The 26,612-nt window shown below is 38.5% G+C and overlaps 1 protein-coding gene across 4 annotated transcripts in view; it reads right to left on the bottom strand.

The window, feature by feature from the left end:
* Positions 1-26,612, bottom strand: part of UTRN (utrophin) — a 352,485-nt gene that overhangs the window by 104,451 nt on the left and 221,422 nt on the right. For all 4 annotated transcript variants that reach the window (XM_085055625.1, XM_085055626.1, XM_085055624.1 and 1 more), the window contains 2 exons: positions 16,639-16,811; positions 11,192-11,348 (listed from right to left, as the gene is read on the bottom strand). In XM_085055625.1, the coding sequence (XP_084911751.1) occupies positions 11,192-11,348; positions 16,639-16,811 (330 nt within the window). The remainder of the gene's footprint in view (positions 1-11,191; positions 11,349-16,638; positions 16,812-26,612) is intronic.

The raw sequence follows: 26,612 nt of genomic DNA on the forward strand, positions 1-26,612 counted from the left end.
CCAGCAAGAGAAGTACCTTTGTTTTTGCAATACCATGCGGTTTCGTTTGTTTATTTTTTTTATATGCTGTGCTGTGTTTACCACTAGCCACTCCTTCAAGGATCTAGCATTAAGATAATAACTTCCTTCTCTTCTAGTGTTGCTGCACCACCACAATGAGAAGCATAAGTAGGAAGACACAGGTGAAAAAAGGGTTTCAGAAACTGCAGCCAAGCAACCATGCTCACTGGACTAAGAATCTTGTCGCAGCCAGAAATGTCAGAAGGCATTATCTGCATGATCATACAGAATACAAGATCATCAGAAAATCCTCCCAAATGAGGCTGACCTATTGAAAATGAGGAATTTCAACCAAGCATGACTGCTTTGTAGCAGCCTACATTTCAGTCAAAGCCTGGGGACTTGTTTCTGTATGAGGGACTGAGGCTCCTGAAAGTGTCCCTACCCAGCATGATGGCAGGTGCTGAGCACAGCACTGATGTCAGCATCAAGTATTGCTCAGCATCTCTCTGCTTCAGACCTTGAGATAGAAAAATCAGATGCACAGGATAAAATTATCAGATACCATTGAAAGTTATCGAAAAATTACATTCTCCCTCTCCCTTGCATTTACTTGTTGATAACAATAGCTTCATAATTAGTCTTCGCTCTCCTTTTGGGGCATTAAAATGGTATAGTTCTAGCATTTTGTTCAGTTTGAGGGTTTCTTCCCTGGCTTTAACCTCATCCCTTCAAGGTAGTAAATGCTTACATAAACTTGTAGCCTCTCTCTTCTGAGTCAGATACATCACTCAAAAAGAAGATGGAACCTCAAAAGAGAAAATGTACAGATTTTTGGTACTTACAAAATAGAAAGAAACAAGAAAGACTTCATATCAGGTTGATTTCAAGGTAAATAAATATAGACTGTATAAAATCCAAAGTAAGGTCAAAAGAAATTTTAGATAACCGTTAGTTAATATATAACTGAAAAATTATGTATTTGTTCCAATAATTTCTTTAAAAGATCTCATTTACTCTCTCAAAATTCTCTCTCCTATTACTGCTAATATTAAATTCTTGCTGACCTATTACACTGAGTTAATAAAAAATATACTAATAAAAGTAATGATTGGATTCAATCACTCAAGTCTGTTAGTACTGAAAATTTTAATTTAGACCAATAAATCACACAGTTATAAAATATGCATTTTTAATGACTGTTTATAAAATGATAAGCATAGTCCTTTCATTAATCACGATATTTTACTTTATATTTTAAAAGTTCTTCAAGCATGTATGTTGCAAACCAGCTGTTTCAAGGGAGAGGAAGTCTGTGGGGTTTTTCAGAATCTGTTCTATTACCTGTATTAGGACTTTAAGACTAAAAATTCCTTATCAATAAAGACAGAGTATATAAAATTCAGTCCAATTTCAAATAAAAGTGCAAGTAACTGTATCAAAACATTTTAATGATTTATGGTTTTGGTTTGCTCTCTCTTAAGCTGATGAATATTGTTTGCAAACACAGAATTGCTGACAATATAAAAATTACTAGCAAATATCACTGGCATATTGCGTTATACCATCAAACATTGACACAGGTTTTTTCTCTCCATTTACACATTCATTTAACAAGAAAGGTCTAAAAGATTAAAATCCTATCATAAAATACATGAATTACCATTAGCAGCTGCTATTAAGTTCTTTGAATTGTTCTCTCTCACCACAGGCTATGCCTATTCATTTAAGAAACAGCCCCATTGGCTAGAAGTTCAGAAGAACTTTGCAGCTTCCCATATCCCCTCAAAACCTGTCCCACAGAGAAACAGGATATAGGGATAATCAAAAGCAGTCACCTAACATTAGTACAGTCATGTGTCAGTAACAGCATGGCATCTCTGATTATCAAAAACTAGAGTTAAGGCTGATGTTCATTCATGGCAGAACCAGAAGAGGCTGCTCATGTCATAAAAGTTATTGCATTTGTATTGTCTGTTTGGCAGGGAGGGCTACAAAGTTCTGCATCCAGTTAATGTACAGTGCTTGAAACCACTTTAGGACACAGTAGCTTCACTACTAGCCCTGACATAATGCTACATTATCATTAAGCAACAAGATAGAAAGGACCCTTGAGAAAACACAGGTTTTGTACAGGATGCTTTTAAAGTGTCCTCACACATTACAGGGAAGTAAATTACAAGATGACCAACCAAGCATGTAAAATAACTCATTAGTAGTAAATGTGTGAGGACAACACTGCACTCCTTCCAGAACGAGGTGCCTAAAGAACCATCCCAAAACCAAGATACAAACCAAAAAAACCCCACCTCCACAACCAACAGTCAGCTCGACAAGCAAGTATTTTCTATCTTAATTACACCATGCTCAATAGACTTCAGTAAACTAGTGATTAAAAAAAGTAATCTCAATAACTCTGAGGAATGACTGCAGACTCTGCAGACTATCAGACACAGCGCTATACCGAGGAATTGTATCATAATACTGAAGCTCAGGCTACCCCGAGTCTTCTGATGTGGACAGCTACTGATGATGCTTTAAATGACATGAGGAAAGGAATCGTGTTACTGACCTCATAAGATGAGCATTCAGGTTCCAAATCTGATTAAAAGGAAGAAATCCATGTTTTCCCCAGTACAACTAACCCTGGCTAAAACTGTAAGTGGTAAGGATGTCTAGAAGCTCAAACTACAGGAGTGGGAACCCTAGACCCAACAAAAGGCCTTTCTGAAGCACAACACTGAATCTTCATTGCATGCATCTAAGCAAAAACATAACCTCCACCTAAAAAGAATCCCTAAAAAGAAAGATTCAAATCTTTGAGCATCATTTTTGGTTTAGCATACTTTGGCATCTGAAGTTGAAAGACAAAAACTTCAAAAAATAAAACTGGTCCTAGTTACATTCCTAGCAATTTCCCAGCCCCACAAACTAATCAGCCTGGAGGAAGAAAATTCACTGAAACCTGGGTCAGAAGATACAGATGTATGGTAACAGTCTAGGAACAACTATTAGCTACAGTTAAAGTGTTCTTGGAAAGAAAACAAAACAGAACAAAATACCTCCTGTGAGACTACCTTGCCCATTAAACCAGTATCTACCCTTGCATTCTAAAAACACAACACAACAAAACCGGGAAAATTAACAAAAAAGCATAAGAAAAAAGCAGAATCCCATCCCTTCCCCTGTTTTGTACATACATTTTGAAACCTAGCCTTTAATCTCTAGAATCTGCATGAAAACAGGAGTGGGTGGCTGCCATGGAAACACAGTTTTTTCCAAGTTATTGCTGATGGTCCTCGGGTGGATTACTGACTGTAATAACAAGGGATTGAGGATCCAATAGTTCAGGAGTTAACTGGAATAAATATTCTTCTTGAAGCAGCAAGAAGGATCTAGATTAAGATGTTATTAACAGAAAATAAAACAGATTCTTCACCAGTCCCAGTCTGCAAATGCAGCCAGTTTCACAAGTATTTTAAAGTGGTAACAGATGCATATTTAAGAAGTGCATCATAAACTAATATTTATGTTCAGTTTCTCCAAAACAATGATGCATAGGAGACTCTGCCCACTGAGAACACAAGACGAAAGAAAATAAAACTCTCCGGCATTTGCACAAATTTCAAATGGAAAAGTGTCAGCTATGTAAAAAGCTTCTTAAGATTTGCATTAATGCCTACAAGCTCCAATCCACACCTTGAATGACAAGTGGACAGCCTTGTTAAAGAAGGTGTGTTTCTTCTTAGTGGTCCAGTTTATCAAAACAGATCACAGAGAAATCAAGGAGACCTGAGCTGGTTTTGTGACTGTACAGAAAGGATCTCTAACTGGTATCAAAATGAGAAAGGTATGAGCAGGACAAACAGTTCTCAGCTCTAGCTAATACAGTCTGTGAAAGCTCCTGAAAAACATATGGCAGTGAACACTGTATTATTGTGGCTCTCTAGCAGCATTCTCAGTTGAAAAAACAGATTCACTGTGTCTATGCCAGTGTTTTTTTCCTGGCTCTCTGCCTTTGGAAAAACAGACCTCAGCAAAAAACAATATTTGCATTTAGAGAAATGTCCTGTCTCATTTCCTTGTCCCAGTCCATTTCTGTGATCCAGTGAGGGAGCTCATCTGTTGACATATTGTCCTTAGGTTTCAGGTGCTACCCAGCATTTTAAAATGCAATTGAAACCCTAACTGATCTTAAAAAAAAGCATACACAAACTGAAATCCCTGAGCATTTTTCTGGGCAGTTACAGCTTCAAAAAAACAAAGGTCTTGGGAGTTTCACTGACAGGTTCCTGAAATAATTTGCTTAACATGCTGCTGCAAACAAAAAAATAGCCAATAAAGTATTGAGTATCGTCAGAACGGACAAAACAAAAAGCCACTGTTTTACTACAGTATCAAACATTGATGCAACTTCATCCTAAGTATCGCACGCAATAGCAGTCACTTCACCTCCATAAGGATATAGTGGAGTCAGAAGAGCACAGCAAGATGAACACCACAGATAACTAAGGAAATAAAGCAGCTGTCTATGGGTAGAGATTAAAAATCTGTCACTAACACACTCATGCTCCATCACCTTCACTGGCTGTGCTCATGGCTCACCCTTGAAGGTGAGGCCACAGCCAGTCATGGTATTGCAGCTCAAGACGCAGGAGTGAAACAGATGTCTGGTACATTCCAGTGCATCAAGATGTCACAACAATTCATTAGCTGTGGATGGGCTACTACTAATAATGATGGAACCAGAGTGGTCTTTTGTGAGGCGAAACAAGAAGGTACCACAGAAACAGGCACTCGACTCATTGCAGCCTTTTAAGGACAAAAAGATAGGCTGATTGCTGTGCTATTTCTGCAGTGTAAGCCTAATTTCTGACACAAACATTCTCCTCCACAGCAATGTCAGAATGACCTCTTAGATATTTGAGGATATCTACAAATCTTCCTTTATTCAGTGTTTGAAAAAGACATGGTGAGGTCCTAAAAATTTATATGGGAGTCTTTGATTAAAATAAATGAGACAATGGTTTCTTAAAAAAGAGGAGTATGAGCTTTGTACATCAAAATTATAGTATTAAATAGGCAACCCCATAGAAATGTTTTATTTATTGTACTGGAAAAGTGTTTAGGAATTGTTTTTTCCACAGTACGACAACCGGCTCTACTCTGCATTAGTGACAGAGTAATTTGTTCTTTCATTATCCAGGTTATTTATTATTTTAAGTACTGATCCATTGCAACTTTCCTGACTTATCAAAAGACAGCCACACTTCTGGGAACAAGATGAAACACAGCCAGAAGAAACAATTTTTTTTTTTTTTTTGTCCAAGTTAAAAATACACTGCACTGGCATCCTAATTTAACACTACATTCTTTGTGCCATGCTTTTGTTTACACATCATTCTTCTGAAGAAAAAGCCCAGGAGAGCAGTGACACACACCTGAATCATTTATGTAACACACAAATCAGTTTGAGTACATCCTTAGTGAGCAATGGATTTAAGCCAGTCCACTTGAGAACCCTCATTTAACTTCAGGCATTGACTACACTCTTCCTCTCCTGTAACAAAATATTCCCACCCACGATTTCCACCTCTTCCTCCTAAACACACCACAAAGAAAAGTCTCAGTTAAAGATTAATGAGTTGTACTGTCCTTGTACAAAAAATTTTAGTATAGTAAAATAGTGGATGTTTTCGCCAATAATCAGCATTCAGGACTCTCAAACGTGCAAAATTTCAAGAGTTCTTAGAAAACCCTTATCCATTACAAGTTTACTTAAGGAGCTCTCATTCCATTCAGTAATACTGCTTGACTATTGGGAAGGCTACTTCCCCTCTTGATGCAGCATGTAGTTTTTGAAACCACATCCTTCCTTCAAAGAGCCACTTCACAGCAGTGTGGTACATACTGCTCAAGCTCCTGCTTCCATCACATCCTTGTTCATCAGACCCAGTTGCAGCTCTTCCTCTAAGCAAGAGGCTGTATTGATCTTCAATTTCCAACCACGGACCACTTAATTCTTCTTTCTCATCACCTCACAGCTCACATCTTAGTAAAAATTAGTATTTCAGCAACTATCAATTAACTGACCAACCAATGTAACTGTCCACCCCAAAGCAGCACAGATTTTGTGTGTGCTTCAAGTCTTGTGATGAATAACAAATTAATAAAGCTCTTTCTAGACTACAATTAAGAGCATAGCCTAAAGGAGCACCAATACCATAATGCTTATCTTTTCATTCTTAGATTTAGTAATTCCTAACATGGATGCAAACTTTAATACAGAAAATATCCTAGAAAAACAAATCTAGAATAATTAAGTAGGAATTAATTTAGGAATAAACCCATTGCCGGAAGTCAGACAGGCAAACCGAAAAAGCAAAAAAATGTTTAAGGCTAGAAAAATATTTTTTCCTCACAGCTTTTTCCCCACTGTTAAAGACAGTAACAGAATTACAGGCAACCTGAAGGGATAACAACACATAGAAAGTAGTTTCCAATTGGCTATGCTAACACTTTTGATTAAGTGAAAATAGCTAAGTAAGTGAAAATAGCTAAGTAAAACAGAAGGAAATACTACAACTTTCATTATTTGATTACTTTTACAAAACAAGTCTGAAACATGAAATACATAGACAGCAACCCCAAGAAGTTTGAAGAGTATCTAAAATATTAATGCCCTATCCACAGATATAAAATTATCAATCAAACATTCACAGGTCCTTTGCCAATTCATTCTGAGCTCAAATGAAGCTAAGTTAAGCATCTCTTTGATCCAAGATGCATGCATTATTTAGCATTAGCTAGACATTTGTTCATTTATGCAGACACATGCCAACAGGATTTATGCAAGAGGGTACCCATTTCTGCTTAATTTGAAATGTCCTGGTTCTCTCTCTGAAATCTAAACCATAATGATTTATAGCTTTTAGGTAGTTTTTGTATTTTAGCAAAAGCACACTTTCAAAAAGTTACAGTCAGAAACTCTTCCAGTGGAAAAGTGGGATATATAAAGCTCTCAGTGCCTCTCCAAAGAACAAGGTGTCAGCAGCTGTGCTGCTTCCTCTTGTACACACGTGTGACTCTAGGTTTTTCCAGATGCACAAAACCAGTCCACTGATTTTGCATGGTATTTTTGCACCTTGTCTTTTCTGGCATATTAAAATGTACTCATGGGGTGGGGATAGAGGCTGGGGGGAACAGACGTGGGGTAGTGGTTTTGGGTTTTTGGTTTTGCTGAGTTGGTGTGGGGTTTTTTGCTGGTATATGCAGCTGATCAAAATTTGCATCACACAGTTTAAAAATCCTAAATAAATATTTATAAGGAAGACTGGTAAAGAACAGAATGGAAGGGAAACATGAGCAGCTACGAACTAGCAGCAGTGAGAAACTGAAATTATGGAACAAACCTGTCTAAACTCTGAAAAAATAGGTGCCTTCAGGGTCTTTTCCCTATAAACCATTCCCTGCATTCCAAACTTCTGGAGTGTGAATATACACTCAGCTATAGTTATACTCCATATAAACAACTTTTCAGCTCAGGCACTTTTATACTTCCTCTCAGTGTCCCAAATTTTCCAGTATTCTTGGGACTTCTTGCTCTACACCGCATTCTCAAAGACAAAGAAATTTTGAGAATAATCAAAATAAGAAATTCATGCACCATTATTTAAGCTTCCTCTTGCCCTGCCCCCTGCAACACACTGAGCAACACTCAACACCCAGACTGGATGTGCTCATTGCTTGACTGCACTTAGCATTTAGTATGTGATAAGACTATGAACTACTACAGATGGTGGAAGTTTGGCTGAGCAACACAAAAAAGAGTCCAAAATTTATAAATACTTGCCACATTCTGAAAGATTTCTATTTATCTGGGAACTATAGGCTGAATCTGTAGCTCTAATTCAACTTAATAACATTGCTGTAGGTAATGTTTGCTTTTAAAGCATAGAAGAATGGGTGATACTTAAAACAAACAAGTTCAAAAATCAAACAGTAAATTATTTATTTCCTTCTGTCTAAACAGACCTCAGTAGCAGCCAAACAGTGTGAGCCAACCCAAACTGTCATATAATACTGTACTTCTCTATCTAGCACTGCTGAAGCCAAGCACTGAGTGGGGGAGGTATTAACAGAGGGAAAAGCCAATAGAATTAGTGCCATTAAGCTGAAGCAAACAAGTAATCTCCTGTACCTGAGCAGGAAGAAAAAGTAATAAAAACAACAATTATTGAGTAACTGGAGGCAAAAAATAGTGCTAACACAAGAGAGATCAGAAAAATAAAGAGAAGGAGATGAGACTATCAATCAGGACACATTTGACAGAATGTGTGCCACTATTTTACCATTTACATTTTGAAATGCCAGCAAGGACAAGATCAGGCAAGCAAGTTGGAAATAAGAGAAAACGGGTCACAGAGTAGTAGAAACAAAGTGAGGCACTGAACTCCTCCATTTGCATGAAGACAACTTCAAAGCTACACTAGGTATGAAAATAAAGGAAAGAGAAGAGCAGAGGCACAAAGAAAGAGACCTGGGAGAACCTTTTCAAGGTCAGCTAGTGTGGTGCTGCAGAAAAAAACCCTTTGTTCAAAAGTAAATCTTACAAACTAAATGTTCAGGAGGTTTAACGCTTGAAGAAGCATGGGCAAAGAAGCATTTTAAAAAGTACCAGGACAGCCAGTGATGAGCAGTGGAATAAAGGAAGTATCCTTTGGAGTGAGAGAAATCAAGTCATATCTCTGCAATATTCTTCTGATGCAATTACAACTCAAATTCCCACTGAAAACAACCAGCTTAACACAGGATACATATTCTAAATGGAGCACCTTGAAGCAAGTGACACCAGCCAGCAATACCCACTACAAGGCACTGAGTCACTGACAACATGGAATCATACAAAGTTTACCAAAAAATCCACTGAAAGGGCAGTTTTGGCATAATGTTTCGAAAAGGAATATAAAAATCACAGGAATAAAACTTGTGTTCCTCAACCAAGAACATCTTTATTCAATATCCTAACCACATCTACCAATCACTTAGCCTTTCTGAGGAAGCAGAAGGACTTCTAACAGGTTTGGGGGTTTGTTTTGTTGGCGTTTTGGCTTTTTTTTTTTCCTTCCTTCAGTTTTCACTTTCTGTTTAAAAAAACCACAACTTTTCAGCTTGATCAAGTTCATTAGCAATCTGCAGCTTCATCAAGGAATGAACAGATCCTGCTAAGAAACAGCAGTGAAGCATTGCCATGAGAATCAAACCAAGAGACAGCTGTGGTTCAGCTCCCCTCCTCTGGCAATAGCTAATAAGCAACACTTCACCAGAATGTGAAATGCCACCTGCTAATAATTTGGTACAGCACAGTACCATTACATGATATATGGGGATCTCTTGGTTCCTCCTAACAAAATAACTGTTAGGAAATAGATCATCCAATAAATAAATACCTGCAAGTGTACACTGTGCTTTTGCTGGCATAGGCGTATAAAAAATAAAGTGATACTCAGGGTTGCTTTAACTTCACGCTGTTGCAGACCATTAATGCAGCTCGTATTAAATACTTGACTCAGGCAGCTATATCCAACACTCTCTCTGACATTGCAAGAACATTGCCTTTTTGAAAAATGAAAGAATAATCTCCAAAAGCTCTCGAATGCACTCAATAGAGTCTTAACCTTGACACATACCAAAATATCACTTACTCTTTAAACATAAGGGCAAGGATTAAACAACCCAGAGGTGCTCTCTCCTCCATACTGCTGCAGTTCACTAGTGGTCCAAATGAGCCATCCAGCATCATTACTACTGAATTTGTCTACTTCAAAATAAAACTCCATTTTCATTAATCAATTTGAGTTATTCAGATGAGAGGCACTACTAGTATTATTTTGCGGCTATCATGAACATACTGTAATCTACACAAGACACAAACAAAGTTAGAAAATGAGCTGTAGAGGTCTACCACCTTCCACTGACCTCCTTCAAAATCATATCTGGCTCTCAGCCTTTTATTGCTTTTTGGCACTAGTAATCTACCATTTGATGATTATAAAAAAATTCACAGCAGATGTGCCTACAAACAGAGCATGATGCCTTAAGTGGATTAGGAGGAGATGAACTCTCAAGAAACAAAGTTCCTGAGTTTATGCTAATAAATTTACTTTAGAAGACCAAATTAAGGAGAAACATATGCAGATTTCCTTAAGCACTTCTATTTTGGAGTTAAGTTGCAAAAGTGCTGCTCATATCAGACTGTATTTTCTGTACTACCCCACAGGATTCCATGAATTTCTGTACTACAAAGTTTTTCCAAACTCAAATTTTGCCCTCACTAAACACCACAGCAGAAAAGACATCAGTGTAGTTGGCAGAGGGGAACATACTTATCATGCAATTAGCTATATAAAGCTGCATTTGTTCTCTTTCCCTGTGTACACCATACAGATCAACAAACAAGATGGAACCAGCTTTACCAGAATGATGTTTTTTCAACAGAAAAAACACTTGATTACTTCTTCACTTGATTACTGATCAGAATTGGTGAGATTGACTATATTCCATGTGAATGAAGAAATATCTTAAAACAAAAACCAGTTTTTTACTGTCAAGAACTACTTAGGAATTACTAACCTACCATGTGCTTAACCAGAACAGGACAAGCAAAACCAGAAAACTAGAATGGCATACTATAGTTACAACTGTACAAGGCACAGGTAAATTTCAGTTCTCTGAAATAGTTTTGAGTGATCTTTGCAGCGTAAATCTGAATGGATAGGGGGCTACTATCACTGGTGAGGTTAGTAAAATGTAGAAAACCACTACTCACAATTTTACTGAATTTACATTGAAATTTGCTTTCATGATTCTTGTTCAGTCCTTACTTTTGTATGCCTTCCTTAACTTTTAGAGAAAAGAGGTTCCACCCAGCAGGATTCAAATAATATTAAAAAACAGTTTTAAAAAAAAAAGTGTTTTAGACTGAGCATGTGCCTCCACAATCCTTTAGATGAAATTTTATAGTGTATCTTAGTCATGCTTTACTGGGCAAAGTGGGTATGCAACATGGGTGGAGATCTGAAGTTTTCTTCTTGAAATTAGTCATTGGGAAGCATTCATAATTTCTCCAGTACAAAAATTTGCTTCATTCTGTAATTCATAGTAGCATATCCATAAAGCTTAAGCAACTTACTTTGCAGTGGTCATACTGCTGCTGTAAGGTTGGAACATCCCCTCCAACAGGCATTTGTTTTTTCAGTTCGTCATCTTTTGCATTCAGCCATTTGATTAACTCTTCCAGGGATGTCAGCAATCTGTTCCATTTCTCTGCACTGGCCTCCAAGTGAGCCCTGTGAAACAGCATAGGAGCATCTTTAAAGCCCTGAATGGCAACACCAGTGTGGGAATACCATAAACAAAATTACAACATCAGTAAGATGAGAATGTTTCGTTTTAACTGCAAAACAACTTTGTGTTAAAAAAAACCAACTCTACCTCAAAATACTTTGCACAGCAAATCAAACTAAGCAGAGGAGAAACAGGGGAACATAGACAAATGTGTACCTGATGCTTTAACTCATCTAAAACCAAGAACAATGCATGTCTAAGCACCATAATATCCTGTGTTTTGTTTTGACTCCACCACTATAGGGCAACAAGCACAAGCATCATTTTGTGACCTAAAGAACTGCAAAACTGAATTCTTTCATGACAGGACTTTGATTCTCCAGAAGCAAAAAACCAGCATATTCTACCAGCAGTGATCAACTGCAAATGCCTGTGCTGTTGAACATATAAATCGTAACACAGGTTATTTAATACATCATCTTTGGTTAATGTTGAGTTACTAGATAATTAATACAGTAAATTTGTTCTTTAGTTTAATTAACCAAAAAAATCAAATTCCACGTCATTTTCTACAATCTTCAGAAATACCTTGACTTGATGTCTTCTCTCTGCAGTGCCTAAAAGATGCATAGAAATCTTCAACAGGGACCAGCTACCCCTCTCTTAACTGCAGTCATTTTATATTATGAAATCATTCAAGACCAGTATGCACCTAATTTATATTAGCAAAAACCAGTTTCTTTACGGGTGGTGAAGTAGACCTGAATGTTTTTCAGTGTAGTCTGACACCAGTTCTGCAAGTTCCTGCCCTTCTTCTGATGGATGAACGAACTAAGTTCTACTCCCTTTCCTATTTTTGCAGGTTGTTGGTTATCTTTTTTTTTCTGATTCACTGTGACTCACACCTTGATACTTTCACCTGCTTGTCTTGTATTATCATCTCAAATAGTATTAGAGTGGATGTTTGGGACTGATATGACAACATTTGGATTGAAGGGATGATGTGCTGCAAGGTTAACTTCAACACAAGCTTAGGTCTGGCCACACTGAGATCCCCCAGCAATACTAGCATAGATGAATCAATAAAGCAGTCAAGTAAGAGTGTATGAGAACGGAAATACAAAGCAAAACAAAGAATTCCCACATTTCTGAAAAGAATAAACTAACTACCTTTAGGAAGAGGAATCTATTCTCCTTCACTCCTGTGCAGAAAAGCATTTTAGGTAACTACTTTGGAAAAAATATAAAATGTAAGTACTTGCTAGAAGCAACACTTTACTGCCTACAGTTTCGTATGTTATGGTTTCTATTGTTCCTTATTGGTCTTACTGATCCCTTTATGTCAACACTGAATTGCAACCAGCTGCTTGTAGCTCAGGCCCAAACAGCACAGTCAGCATCCTGCCCTACACTGAATTACAACCAAGCTGTTGCTGTAGGCCTTGATGTGCAGGCAGCAGCTTCTGAGTGGAATGTATTGTCTCCACTCTCCTGATATTTTTTCAGGTACTCAGAACTGGTCTTTCTTTCTCAAAGTGAAAATAGAGTTATACTTCTTATTAATCAGGCAGAGGAGAGACATTGCCCCCTCATCCAAGCCAATACAGTTTTGCCACTTGACTGATTGTTAAAAAAAAAAAATTATAGGAGCAACTACAATTAACATGTGTACATTTAATATAGCTTTCTGTCCATTTGATAGTGAAATCTCTATTCATCATGACTTATTACTGTTTCTAGCACATATAAGTGGCTCTCACCTCTAAAAACTGGCACTCTCTGAGGCTTCAAGATTTTGCTCTAGTTATTTAGTGGAATTCTTGTATACAAAATAAATTGGAGTATTGTATGGAGGGAAAAAACTCCTGCAACTACTTAAAGAATAATTTAAGGGTGACCCACCACTGTTTAACACACAGTACAATAATACTAATAGTAAAAAAACTAATTTGGTATTGATGTGAATTATAGAGCATATGATACTAGATGAAATGCATTGTAATTTACCACTGAGTACTTGTGTGCATGCCAAATTATTGTCGAGACCAAAATAACACTAGCACATAGTTTCAAAGTCCAGTGCAAGTTAATCCTGCAGGGGTAGCACTGTAAAGGGTGGGGAGGAAATGGACTACACTATAAGGGACTTGAAAAATTTTCACTGAGCACAAAGTGAGCTAATTTCCCAAAGAAAGACATTAAATGAAAAAAATACACAGGGAAAAACTCATCACAACAGCCTGTGTTCTTCCAGAATATTACCCTTTTAAATCTTATCAAAAGCAATACTGAAAATGAAAGCAAGATGCAGCAGCTGAAAAGCAGACACAAGCATTCAATTCTCCTGGGGAGCAAAGAAACACATTTAGTAAACCCCATGAAAAGCAAATGCTGCACAGGAGCAAGGGAGTCAAGATATGCTTCAAATTGCAATCCAGTGCAAAGTTTGAGAATCACGTTTACATTTGTCATACAGACATTATCAGAGACAGAAGATAAACTATTCAGAAGTTCTGAAATGTTTCTTGGGCTTCTCTGTTCTCTGAGCCAGGATGTCTGGAATTGGTATTTCTACTGATAAACAACCTGCAAACAAAGCTTCATGTGTTTGTGCTCACATGACAAATGAATTGGCAATCTCAGGCATTTACCAGGTCAAGTGGTGGCTTAAGAATCTGCTCTGATCAAAACAGAGGTCATTATAGATGACTGGTTTTGAGCATGGGTTAGAGCATGAATATTCACCAGCATCAACCACCTGGTATGCAAAAGCACTCCTAAGGGAATCCTGGATGAACCTGAAAAACACTGATGCTCCCATCTATCTGATCAGACTGAGAGGAACCCTCCCTCCCCCTGCCATGCTGAATAAAACCCTCCAGAAAACAAAACTCCCCTTCTGTTGACCCTGAGAGGCTCTCTTCACAGCTGGAGACCTCCTCAGCTTTTGATTCTGCTGTGGAGGTAGCATTTTTCCTGCTGAGTGACAAGGGAACACATGGAATAAAAAAAGATTGGTGGGTGGTCTAAATATAGAGACTCCTTCTCCATTTCTCCCATACTTTTACCTCTACCCTCCCCCAAACACTAACATCCTCACACCTCCTGCCCCGGGAGAAAAGAATCTCCCCTAAACATTTGGCTTTAAAAAGCAGATCCCCACAAGCCTGCAACTTTGTTTTCTTCCAGGGAATAAGATAATAAAGATAGAAAAAAAAAAAAAAAACCCACCTAAATCTACAAGCAATTGCAAGAAGAGATATAGTCCTCTCATGTGGCATCACAGACACAAGTACAGGTTTAAGCAGCTTCCCTACATTTAAGAATATGTCACAACAGTGCTGCTTTTACAGTTTGGGACTCTCTTTAGTTACAGTAGCAAGGAAGTAAAGTCAACACAGTGACTAGCAACACCACTCTGAGGACTGAAGTGATGAGAAAAACTCAGGCTATCACTATTTGGGAAAGCAGTACTTTCAGCAATGAAAAATCAGCATAATTGGAATGTACACATACCTGAAAATATTCTAAAAAGCTTTATGGAAACTTTAAGTTAGAAGCACTATCTCAAGCTAAAACCCATAATGAAACAATCAGTTTTTTTAATCTTCAGTTCTAGCGTCTAACAATTACATGCTGCTCTCACTAGACTCATCCATACAGTTTTGCTTTCCAATTAATCTTTGTAAAGAGATACATCAAAAAAGCAAAAATTCAAGGCAAACAGACTTCATGTCAGTTCTGTGTTCTGTTATTTCCTTATGAAGGGTTTCAGGACTCTTGCACAAATTAGAAAAGTGAACTGTAATCAAAGAATAGAACAAAATACAAGAACTCAGAAATACTACACTATTTTTAATAGTGACTGAGATTTGAAAGGTTAATTTACTTGTCTTAGATTTGCACCAGTATTCTCTTCCTTGCTTGTCTTCCACATAGATCTCAAGTGACATGTGTCTCTGCAGCACTGCAGGTACCACCAGAGCAACATGAACATTAATGTTGCCCAGTGGGATACACATGCCATATCTATGCAGAAGAGGAAAGATGGGTTTGTATTCAGAAAAGTATGCATTCCCACTTTTCTGAGCATTGACTGCACAATCAGTCTTTCTTTACCACAGCCTTGGAACTCATAGCTGTACAGGGTAAGTGGCTTGAAGGCCCTTTTTCATGGCCATCAATTTCTCCCAAACTCTGAACAACCCCAGGAATGGCCAAGCAACTCAATGGTTCTTGCTAGGGCTCCACAGCTGACAAGCTATTATTTTAAGAGCATACTTTTGTCTTTTTCTCCCACAGACTTCTGACTAGAGCTCATAACAACCTAGGTTTAACAGCTCTTGCATTGAATTGCATATGTAGTAGAGCCAGTCTCTGCAATCCCCCACACCAAACAGCTTGGTTCTTTGTGTTCAAGTTCTGCCTGTGGGCTTTTATGGGGTTGATTTACCTGCTTCATTTAATTGTTTAGCAGGTTGGTGATGGAATAAGTGGAAATGAAAAGAAAATGGCATATTTTCCCCTCTGTCGCATTCATTCTAACTCTTGTGCCTCAATTTCAAGCTCAGATCATTTTTCTGGCCTTCAGAAAATTAATATGAATGCTTAATATTTTTCTATTTTATCTATTACAAGAACAGTTTTATAAACCAATAAGCAAACAGTTGCAATTAAAAGTTCTAGATATTATTTTCTATGTAATTCTTTTTCATGTAGAATTTGATTCATATTAATGAATGTGGCAGTATCTATTTCAAAAATGACATCACAAAGGTTTAACAATTACTACACTTTACCTTGGCACTGATAGGATCAAAAAACTGTAAAATGCATTCCTTGATTAATAGGTACTTGAAAACATTTCTCAGTTGAACAACAACAATTAAAAAAATTCAATACCAATTGAATGGATCAAGACACTTCAGATGCAAGTCCTATAAATTTAAAAATTTCAAAAACAAAATTTTATAAAAACAAAACCAACAAGCCCCTGATTTCTCCTCAAAGTAACTGCAGATTCACAGAATTATTTCATGGACACTGCTATTGATTTATCATAAGGGAAGACTCAACATACTGTCTGGAAATTTTGGTACAAGATCAGCAACTTGCAACTGCGCAGCTCTGGAGAGAGAACAAGTAGTTAAGCGTACCTGGTGAACAAATTCACCGAGTTTTTATATTTACACTCGGGGTCCTTCATGAAAGATAATAGGTATTTCACTCCAATGCTGTGGTCATACTTATCAAGCCTCTTAGAAGACAGGAACTGATGTTATCATTACCCACCTGATGTTAGCTGACTTCGCCTTCAGGTCATTCCAGCGCTGATTCATGTCATCAAGCCGATGCTGGAGCAGAGCAGCTTCCTCAGAGTTTCCCAAGGCTTTCACCATTTTCTGTCTGTTTCCATCAATGCTTTTGAAGATGTCATTGTGGGCATCAATCTCAGCTTGGATGTCCTGAAATACCAGCAAGAAAAGTTCAAACATCTTAGTTCTGTCAGTAAGGAGGGGAGAGCTTATTTAAATCAGTACTCCTAAACACTAAGGCAGAGCAGGTACTCCAGCTTTCTTAGGTGGCTCTCATAAAAGATGCAGAGGAGTAAACCTGCAATCCTGTTAACGTCACTATGAAAGGTCTAACTTTCTTAAGTGTGAGAAAAGGAGTCTGAAAGTCATCCAAGGCTGTGAAAAAGGAAATAGAAGTATAAACAACAAGTTTCTTGAGGTTGTGTTTGTAGCACTGAAGGTGACTAACTGTCTACTGTTCACCCACGCGTTTCACACAGTGTGGCATTTGCAAACGCACTAGAACTCCTTTCCTTTCCAGAAATTACACAGACTCAGCCTTGGCTCTGTCGTGTCTTTCTTCTTTGAAACAAAACCTTCCAGAAACTTTACACAGTCCACTGAAATTCAGCCTCCATCTAGTACTTTTTGTCATACGTAATATGAAAGCATTTAACTAAAATCTGTCCCCTTAAACTGCAGCTAAATGGCTAGAGCAACCACAAGTCCATTTTTACAATTAAACTACTATACACCGCGGCCTGAAATATAGGGAGAGGTAGACATAAAATGGCAGGATGTATTACAATCTGAATTTCATAGTAAATACTGAAAAGAAAAAAGAAAGCTTGTGATTTCCATTCAGTTGACTCATTTCTCCTCCCTTTAGAAATTAAACACATTTTATTCTCTCATCTACCATCTGCCTCAAGAAACATATTACAGATGATGTCTTCATATAATTGAGCACAGTATCATTTTTAAAACACATTATGAGAGCAAAGAAAACTTCCTGCATCACCACCAATGCTTTCTAGCATCCATACATCTACGTATACTCCAATAAAGCAATGCAAATGCGTGGAAAGCCAGGAGGTGTACTGGCTGTCTCAATAGGATTAATCAACGAAGATTATGACAGGAACTTGATGCAGATGTAAATAAACTTCTTTGCAAAGGAGGAAATTAAATAACTGAAATTCCTTTAAGGTTTTTATTCTTCCAATCAACCCCTCAGTAATCACCATCTGTTCCCAGAAGCAGAAAAGGAGGGGCTCTTGTACCTCCCCATCCTAAAGATGTATTCCTGCCTGCACATATACAAATTGAAGTGGAAAAGTAGACATGAATTTGAGATAGCACAAAAGCTTTCCTGAATTAGGGAAGAAAACAAAGAAGTCAGGATACAGGTGGAGGAGTGGAGAGAGGAGAGATGGGGCAGTGGGGAAGGAGATGAGAGAGGGAGGGAGGCACTGGTGAAGCTCTGTCTCACCAGATGAGCTACTGTGTGACTTTGGACAACTACCTATTCTTTGCCCTGAGACTAACTCCTTTAAAGCAGGAAAAGAGACACTTTTGCTGTCTTTAAAACAACCTGATAAAAATCACCATTCTAAACACAGATAGAAACAATGATGTTTAAAAGGAAAAAACAAAATGGAAGCGTCTGATGATCAACCAACCCAAATAAGATGGCAAAGTCATCAGTTGAATTAGATGCTTATCTGACAACATTTGCAGCTCCTGTCTTTACAACACCAACATGCATGTGAGTGCAGTGAAAACCATCTCAGTCCCACACAGCAGGAGACACAACCACGTACAGCAGTTACAATTCTAATTGCAACTAATCAGTGCTGCAAAAGCCTGGTCATGTCAAATACTTTTCTTTGCCTATTTAAAGTCACAAAAGACAACCTCATTGAAAAGACAATCACAATATTAATTGTAAACTCATTCATTCTAGAACCTTCATAAAGCATTCTTTGATTTTACTTGAGAGGACACTTCAGCATGCACACTCAAAAATGTTTCATTCAAAATGGGTTTTGATTCTTGCATTTTCCAGTCACCATGTCACATCGATTAAGGTACAATAAATATTGTGAAGGTACAAATAAATGTTGTTCACATTCTTGAGTCCCATCTGTGACAGCCATGTTGAGACAGCTCAGTTCAAAGAATAAAGTTTTACAATTAACTTCTCTCTCTTTTCTGATTTCCATTTTCCAGGAAAAAAAACAAGCCACTGCCAACTGATGGATAATCCAACAGGATTGATAAAGTTAATGAATGTGAGTTTATCACAGTCCTCAAAGAAAAGATGGAGAGAAATTCAAATAACATACCCCACATCAGTGTGCATAGAGAAGAAGTGCAGCATGAAGGTGGTATGTGAAAGTATGACTAATAGCAAGCAATGGACATGATAAGTTACTCATTCTCCAATAATGATATAAAATATCTGGATTTTATTCAGGTATTGTCCTCTGGATGATGGGCTCCCATCTTGTCCTAAGACTACTGTAAGTGGTAACAATTGGTAATACTCTCCTTTATTCACTCTCTTATCAAAGTCCTTCAATTCTTAAGAAAGAAATTTGTAAACATGTGGTTGCCCTCCCTTCAAATTTCTTTCTTCAAAAATGGAAAGAACTCTATGATTCTGCAAACATCCCAATTTATGTTCCTCCTAATCTATTATTTCTTTCTCCTGACTTTTTCTTGGTCTATGATTCTTCATTGTCCTATATGCGGCAAAAAATGGGAAGAGAAAAATTGATTATGCCAGCTCAGGCCCCAGTCAACATTAATTCTAGTAAGAGTTAATCCAATTTCAATTTTGCAATACTTAAGAAGAAACTATAAACACTTCCCTATTACCATATGGAAGCTCCCATATTCAGAGTCACAGTGGCTACACATAGGAGGGCAGAAGAGGGAAAAAATTCTGTTGCTTTTGCCACATAAGGAGGGGGAAACACCATCATTGCTCTTAACCCAAAGCTAAAGGGATCCAGGCTAGAGTGGTCTCCTGGTGAATGTGAAAAAAAAAAAAATCAAAGGGGAGAGAAAAGAAAAACAAAGCAAAAACACAACAGGAAAAAAAAGCACCTAAAGAAATACACTGTAAATAGAAAACATCTTCTTGCTTTATCAATTTTTTGAGTCACTTCTAAAGGGATGCCATATTTTGCTAATTTTGAAAATATTTATGTGCACCTATCTGTTAAACTGGATGGAGAATGTATTGAATGAGGTCAACATATTTGCTTACATGCCCAACTGCTAGCAGGATTAATGCCCTAAATTAAAAGGCAGCTCTTTGAGAAAAGGATTCATCCTATATATAAATCAAGGTAAAGACTCCAAAGTTTGAAAGATAGAAAGGAGAAGATATAATTAGATTGGCATTTAGACTTAAACCTAGCCAGACAATTAGAATATTGCCATTTCCCTTAAACTTTTTTTATGTATTAAGATTAAACTGCTGCCTGTCCTTTCCATTTTGGTCTGGTGATTTCAAAATTCTATTTCCATTCTGAATGTTCTTTGACTTCTTTGCTTCTCTCCTTCTTTACCTTTCTTCTGACAGGATTCAAGCTTTCATTTTATGTTTGGATTTGATTTTAAACCTTGTCTCCATAATAAGAAATCTACTTCTTGCTTTAATTTCTATCAAATAAAATATTAAATTATCATGTGATGACAACTGAAGAGCATGTGTCTTTAAAGAATGTATAAATATGTGACACTCAGTGTAGCAATACTGAAAAGGACCCAAAGATACAGTTTACTCCCTTTGAAGCTGCTCCTCGAACAACCCAAAGGCAGACTGGAGTCACACACCCAGGGTAAAAGAAGGTATATATGACAAAGACTGGAACAGAACCAAACTTTTGAGCCCTAATCCAAGATCAACCAGCTATTAAACTTTTGTCTTTGCTTTCCCCCTTACAGACTGCAAGGATATGTTAAAAGTAGTTACAACATTAGGCGTAATTGTCCTTTGGAAACTGCCAGTACTTTGCAAAGGCAAAAAAACTCCAAGTCAAACCAACAACATTTCCATCATGATGGGCATTCTCGTGGTCTTTTTCTAAATGATGAGTCCAAAGGGCCTCTGATTCACACTGCAACCCTCTAAGCTATTAACGGATTCACTTCTACTCACATTTTATTGGACTTTGTTTGTCTATATTGGCAATATACCAAAGATGGTAACACAGGCAAAGTATTTTCCTTTTTATAGGGCACAAACACTTCTGTTGAAGATAAAAACACAACTAGTGGAAGAAAACTCAACAGCCAAATTAAAGTGGAAGAAACTAGGAATTTAAAAATATGCAAAATGTTACGCCATTGAATTCTCAGTATTAAAAATGCCGGGGTAATAATACAAAGAACCAAACCAGGGAAGTGATTTTATTCTGTAAGGGAAATAACCCATAGCATTACAGATTCTATTATCAAGAGCCCTTAATCAAATTTTTCTTACATATAGGACACAAAACTCAGCTTAGTCCCGCAAGAAAAGTCAACAGTATTCTGTACTAAATCATAACTTCACAGAAGGTTTTATGACAGGATCCATCAACATTTTACTACAATGTTTTTTAAACCCACTATATACAGCAAAACTCTGCATTACACTCCAATTATTTTTATGTTTATTAGGAAACAGAATTCCACTAAATTTTCATAAATATCTGACCACAAAGCAGGGATGGCAAGTTATGCCACACAAACCACATATGACTTGCATGAAATGGACATACAGGTACCATGCTAACACTGTGCAACAAGACTGGCAGCACTCTGTGTTGACACACAAGTGCTACGTCCTTTTAATCCCCAGGTACAAGGCAAAGATAGGCCATCTGTTGTGGCTTTCGAACCACATGTTTATCTTCAAAGCAAAATTAGTGGGGTTGAAGTTGACTCTTCATAAATGAAAAACAGCTTGAAAAACTGCATTTTCCCTAGCAAAGGTTATTTCCAGGCTATTTTGCCTGGACAGTTTTGTACTTCCACCCAGTACAGATCACGCCTGTGACTGCAACTGGTGCACAGAATTGCAAGTCCAATGAAAATGACTGCCCATTGCCTTCACTGACAGCATTCAAGTCAGCAAAGACACAGTTACAGAAATGCTGCACTTGCCTCTTTCAAAGGTCAGGAATAAATGGGATGAATGCTCATCAAAGTATCTGCAGAAAAATCTTCCAGCTGTTCCAGCTGGAAGAAAAATGTAAGTGCCAACCAAAGGATATAACTGCATGCCACAGACAACAGCCAAACATTGTTCTTTTTGGTATCACAGCAGGTAGCAAAGGAATGGACCTTTTTTTTTTTAACAGCAGGTTGTTTATTTTATCTTGAACCAGATATGTTTTACCTGCTGCTGCCAACTGCCTCTGGGAACACTGCTGTGTCAGATACTCCTTTTAGTCTCTGCTTTACTTGGAGCTTTTTACTTTCTGATGACTCCTAAAGAAGGAGTAAGAATTAGGGCATGATAGAGGTGTATGAATGTGGTCATTGTAAAAGAGAAACTGGACTTTTATTGGTCTCAGCCTTAAAAATGCTGGGGGTAGCTGGGAAAAACAGATGCTCTCGTAAAAAGATGGTTAAAAAATCTCATCCAGGGAGTTGCTTCTCTGATGTCAGAGGACAGTCATGCCTTTAGAAAGGCTCATCCCATCCGCCGTTTCAGAGGCCTGCCTGCAGTAGCAGTTGCTGGTAAGCAATCTGTTCATAATGAATTCACATTCAGAAGAGCAGTACGTATTGGAAACCTTTAGGCAGAACTGCCCTTATCATAAATCCACTAATGCCAGAAGTGTGTATAAAGATGGATATTAAACCTCTCTCAATGGCACTGAGAGACAAGTGTCATGCACAGACCATACCGGGTATCACTACAGCCACTGTAACTATAGCATAAGATCAAGCAATTTACAAAGAAGTTGGCTGTAGATATGACAGAAATTTAATTACTACTTAAGCTCTCAGATATTTCATGAAGATAAAACAGTACTTTTTGGGGGGAAACCCACTTTGAGACATTTTTCACTTCTAATTTTCAAAGGTTTATATTACCAAAAGCCTTACACCAGCCCATCAAGTTTATAAAAAGTTGTCTTAACTTTTACTTAAGCCTCATGGACAGTACTGTAAGAGGTGACATATGGTGTGGTTAAAGATTCATTTTATCACAAGAGTGAGGATGCACTTACAGGAAGGTTGAGAATGCCAGCCTGCCTTCAACAACCTCTGTGGCTCCATTGCACAGCACAGACTCACCAACTGAGGGGCACCATAAATGTGTTAATACTAATTCCTGTAGTCATGAAATTACAACTGAACAAAGCCAAGGCAGCCCTGCCTACTGCAGTGTAATGTGACTCTGCTTTTGCATAGGAAGGGAGTGCCGTGCAAGCTTCTGCAAATGCCATCTGGCTTCTGCATTACGACCACAGTAACAGCACTCATAATTCTCTCTGTAGAACATATATTAATGAATCCAGAGGGTTGAAAGTAGCTTACAAGCCAGGATCACTGTCATAACGCTGTTTCTCCTGGCAGCAAACACCTCAGGAAGGACAGGATGGGTGTGTGGGGAATCATAAGAGGGAGAAATGAAGCAGGGTAGGAGGAGGGGAGCTTGCTAAAAGAAAAAAAAGGAAAAAAAAATGGAAACTTGCTAAATAAGCACAGATTAAAATTTTAGAATTTGTGATCGAAGTCCACCAAATAAAATGCTAACCCTCTTCTCCAGCATAAAAGAATCCTCCTATGTTGCATTACAAATTTCAGCACAGTAGACAACAAAATTTCACAACAAGCTTCAACTAAAAAATACAGGAGAGCTGTGAGACCTGTAAGATTTGGTTTTGTTGAGAATTGCTATGATCAATTTCATTAGGATTATATAAACACTGGAATACTCAAAGTCACAGGGGAGAGCCTGGAATTTGCAAATACCTTGGATTGTATGATTCACAAAAATGAAACACTGGTTAAAAACTTCACTCTTAATGAAGTCATGAAGCATCTCAGAGTCCAGCATGTGACCTAATCTTTTCAGGCTAGCATAGCAGCAGCTACAAGAGAAGAGTGAAGCCCAGATGACAGACTGGGAGCAAGAGAGGAGCAAGTGACCTACAGAGTCAAGAAATCTTATCACAAATGCTTTTGCTGTTGCTCTTAGCTACTTTTGGAAGAGTCACGCTGTTGAGGCACTGAATAGTACCTGTCTCAAGCATTCCTCTCCCTGGTAAACACGGCTGGTAAAGTGGTAACTACTGAGGAGGAGAAGACTGATTTACATCTTTAAAAAAAAAAAAAAAAGAGAGTATTTAAGTTTAGAAATACATGCAATCAGGTTTTAGAAACTGCTCTTCTGCCATGTGACCACAATTTTAAGATGTTTTATCTTTGTTTGTAAATAAACCACTTTGCATTTTGTTATAGACTGTAGCATTGCAGGACCACAGGAAGTTCATATGATGGAAAAAAAAAAAAGACAAAGCAAATGTAACAGTGGTTACAATCATATAAATGATGTTTCACTGGAAGTGCTGACAAATAGATGAAAACAATCTGTTCTTTAACATTCTCATGTCTCTTTCTCATTGGCACAATCACTGCAAAGCCAAGCCTCCTGCCTCTCAGCATTAGTCTTAGCAAACAACCCGGTCAGAGAAAGAGTAACTAGGTGGAATAAAAGAACAGACAAAACAATGGGAAAGTTGCGTATTTCTCGGAAATAAGTCTATTTATAAAAGCCATCATGAGATCTTCTAATTTGACTAAAATAACTTTCAACTAAATTTAACAGCAAACTCCAGAGCACTTGCTTTCTGTCAATAGTGCTACAAGGTCACAGGGAGCCTGTAATGTCCCCTTATACCCTTGAGTTGGCAAAGCCCAAACTGTTCTTCATTTCCTTTGGAATATTTAAAAAATATATATATATATATTTAAAATGTCTATAATAAGAGGACATGCTCTAAAAGTTATCTTGTAGGACCTGAAATGGGGAAGAGAAGCAACATTAGATTTCTACAAACAGGGTACACATGAGGACACAAACAGCAACACAGAAAATCCAAGTTAAACATCAACCTGTCTTTTTTATCTACTGTGTAGTTTTCAAAGGCATACATAGCATTTTTCAAAGGCACAAGTGTGTGCAACTGCCTATCATACCTTTTCAAATTTCATCAGCAACTCACGCAAGCTGAAGTGCAGGCCAATCATCATTAAGCGTCTCCCGAAGCCCACATTTTCCTGGAACGTTCTCCAAGCCAAGTCTACAGCCTTCAGAAGTTTTCTCTCTTTTTCCCCCTACAGAGTGTCAAAATACTCCAAGCGCTCCAGTGCGTGTCCCTCTCCCAGGCTGTGCTCCCCTGGGAACAGTTCCCACAGCACCATCGTCACAGTCTCCCTGTCCCTGCTCCTTCCCATGGGTTGGGCGCCCAGGGCTGAGCCGCTGACACTGGGTGATGCTCCTTGCAGGGCAGGCCTGACCTCATGGCACTGTGGGGATCTCCTTGTCTCCACACCTCCCCAGGACTGCCTCCAGCTCACCTCAGCAATGGCCTGCAGGATCCAAGGGCTTCTTGAAGGCCTCAAGCTCAATGTATGGTCTCAGTGACCCTGAGTGAGAGGTGCTATAACCTGCTGGTATGTGATGGGTGGAGAGGAGGAACAAGTTCTTCCATGTTGCTCCATTCAAGGGAGAGAAAGAAAGATCCCCAGAGGAACTTCTGTCTATGGAAAGCACCAAAAGCCAGCTTGTCAGAGAAGTTAAAATGGGATGACACACACTTCATCCTAGGAAGCACAGCAGTGTGACCAGACAGGAGGCCATCTCTCCTCTGCCTTCAGAGCCAGCACTGTGGGCTGGTGCTGCTATGGCAGTAACCGGGCACCTCCAGTCCTCTTCGCTTTGCCCAGAAGATGCTGTGCCACAGAAGAGCCAAGACCCATTAAAAGTTGTCTAAAAAGTAACTTCCATTGTCTCAGCCAAAAAAAAACCTCCAGCAAGGGATCCTGCGGCAACCTCCAAAGCCTTCGCTGGGGATCTCCTCCTTTGGTCCTGTTTGCTCTGACAGCCGTGTGGTAATCTATCCCCAGCATTTGTTTATTATTGTAATCAGCATCCTCCCTTCCAGCAGCCCTGGTGCTGCTCCAAAGCCAAGCACACTCCCCCTTCCTGGAGGCCTCCCTGCTGGAAAACCACCACCACCCCTGAGGCTACAGAAACCCCAGACCAAAACCCCTAGCTCACTCGCCCCTTTTCCTTCCCCTGGAACGGAAAGGTGGCTGTTCAATCACCGAGTGAGCTTTGGAGCTGTAAAAGCACCCAGTGCTGCACAAAGCCACCACAGGCTGGGGCTGCTCAGGAGGGCTGGCTCAGCACAGCCAGATTGTTTTCCATATGAGCATTTGCTCACTCGCGGGAAACCTGACACCCCATGGGTGGCTGTGAGGAAATCACTCCATTTCAAACCATCCCCACTGGAAACCCCGGGTGCATGTGAAGGCCTATTTAAGCTGCTATTAATGCCTTCCGCACAAACACACATTACTCAACCACCAAAACCAGATTCAGTAATAGTTGCCAGCAAGTCAGCAAATGTATAATTAAAACCAAACCAGCAACCCATCACCCGCAAAACCCGTTACAACTAATTCTCCTATGAACATATTGGGTATCACATGTTGCTTTTACTTCTACTTTCTTTCACCCAACCATCATATGAAGTACCAGTGAATCCATCAGCAGCAAAACTGTCTCTAAAATTATTCTGAGCTAGTGAATAATACTAATATATATACTACGGGTTGGGATTTTAAAATAACTCTGAAGGGGAAAAAAAATATTGGCATTAGCAGGATTTTTACTTGCTTTATTTGTACTTTGCCTCCTGTCTGTATGTTTTATGTGGGCATATTACACAA

Source organism: Lichenostomus cassidix, chromosome 3 (assembly GCF_008360975.1).
Source record: "Lichenostomus cassidix isolate B80296 chromosome 3, HeHo_3.0, whole genome shotgun sequence".
Classification (NCBI taxonomy): Eukaryota; Metazoa; Chordata; class Aves; order Passeriformes; family Meliphagidae; genus Lichenostomus; species Lichenostomus cassidix.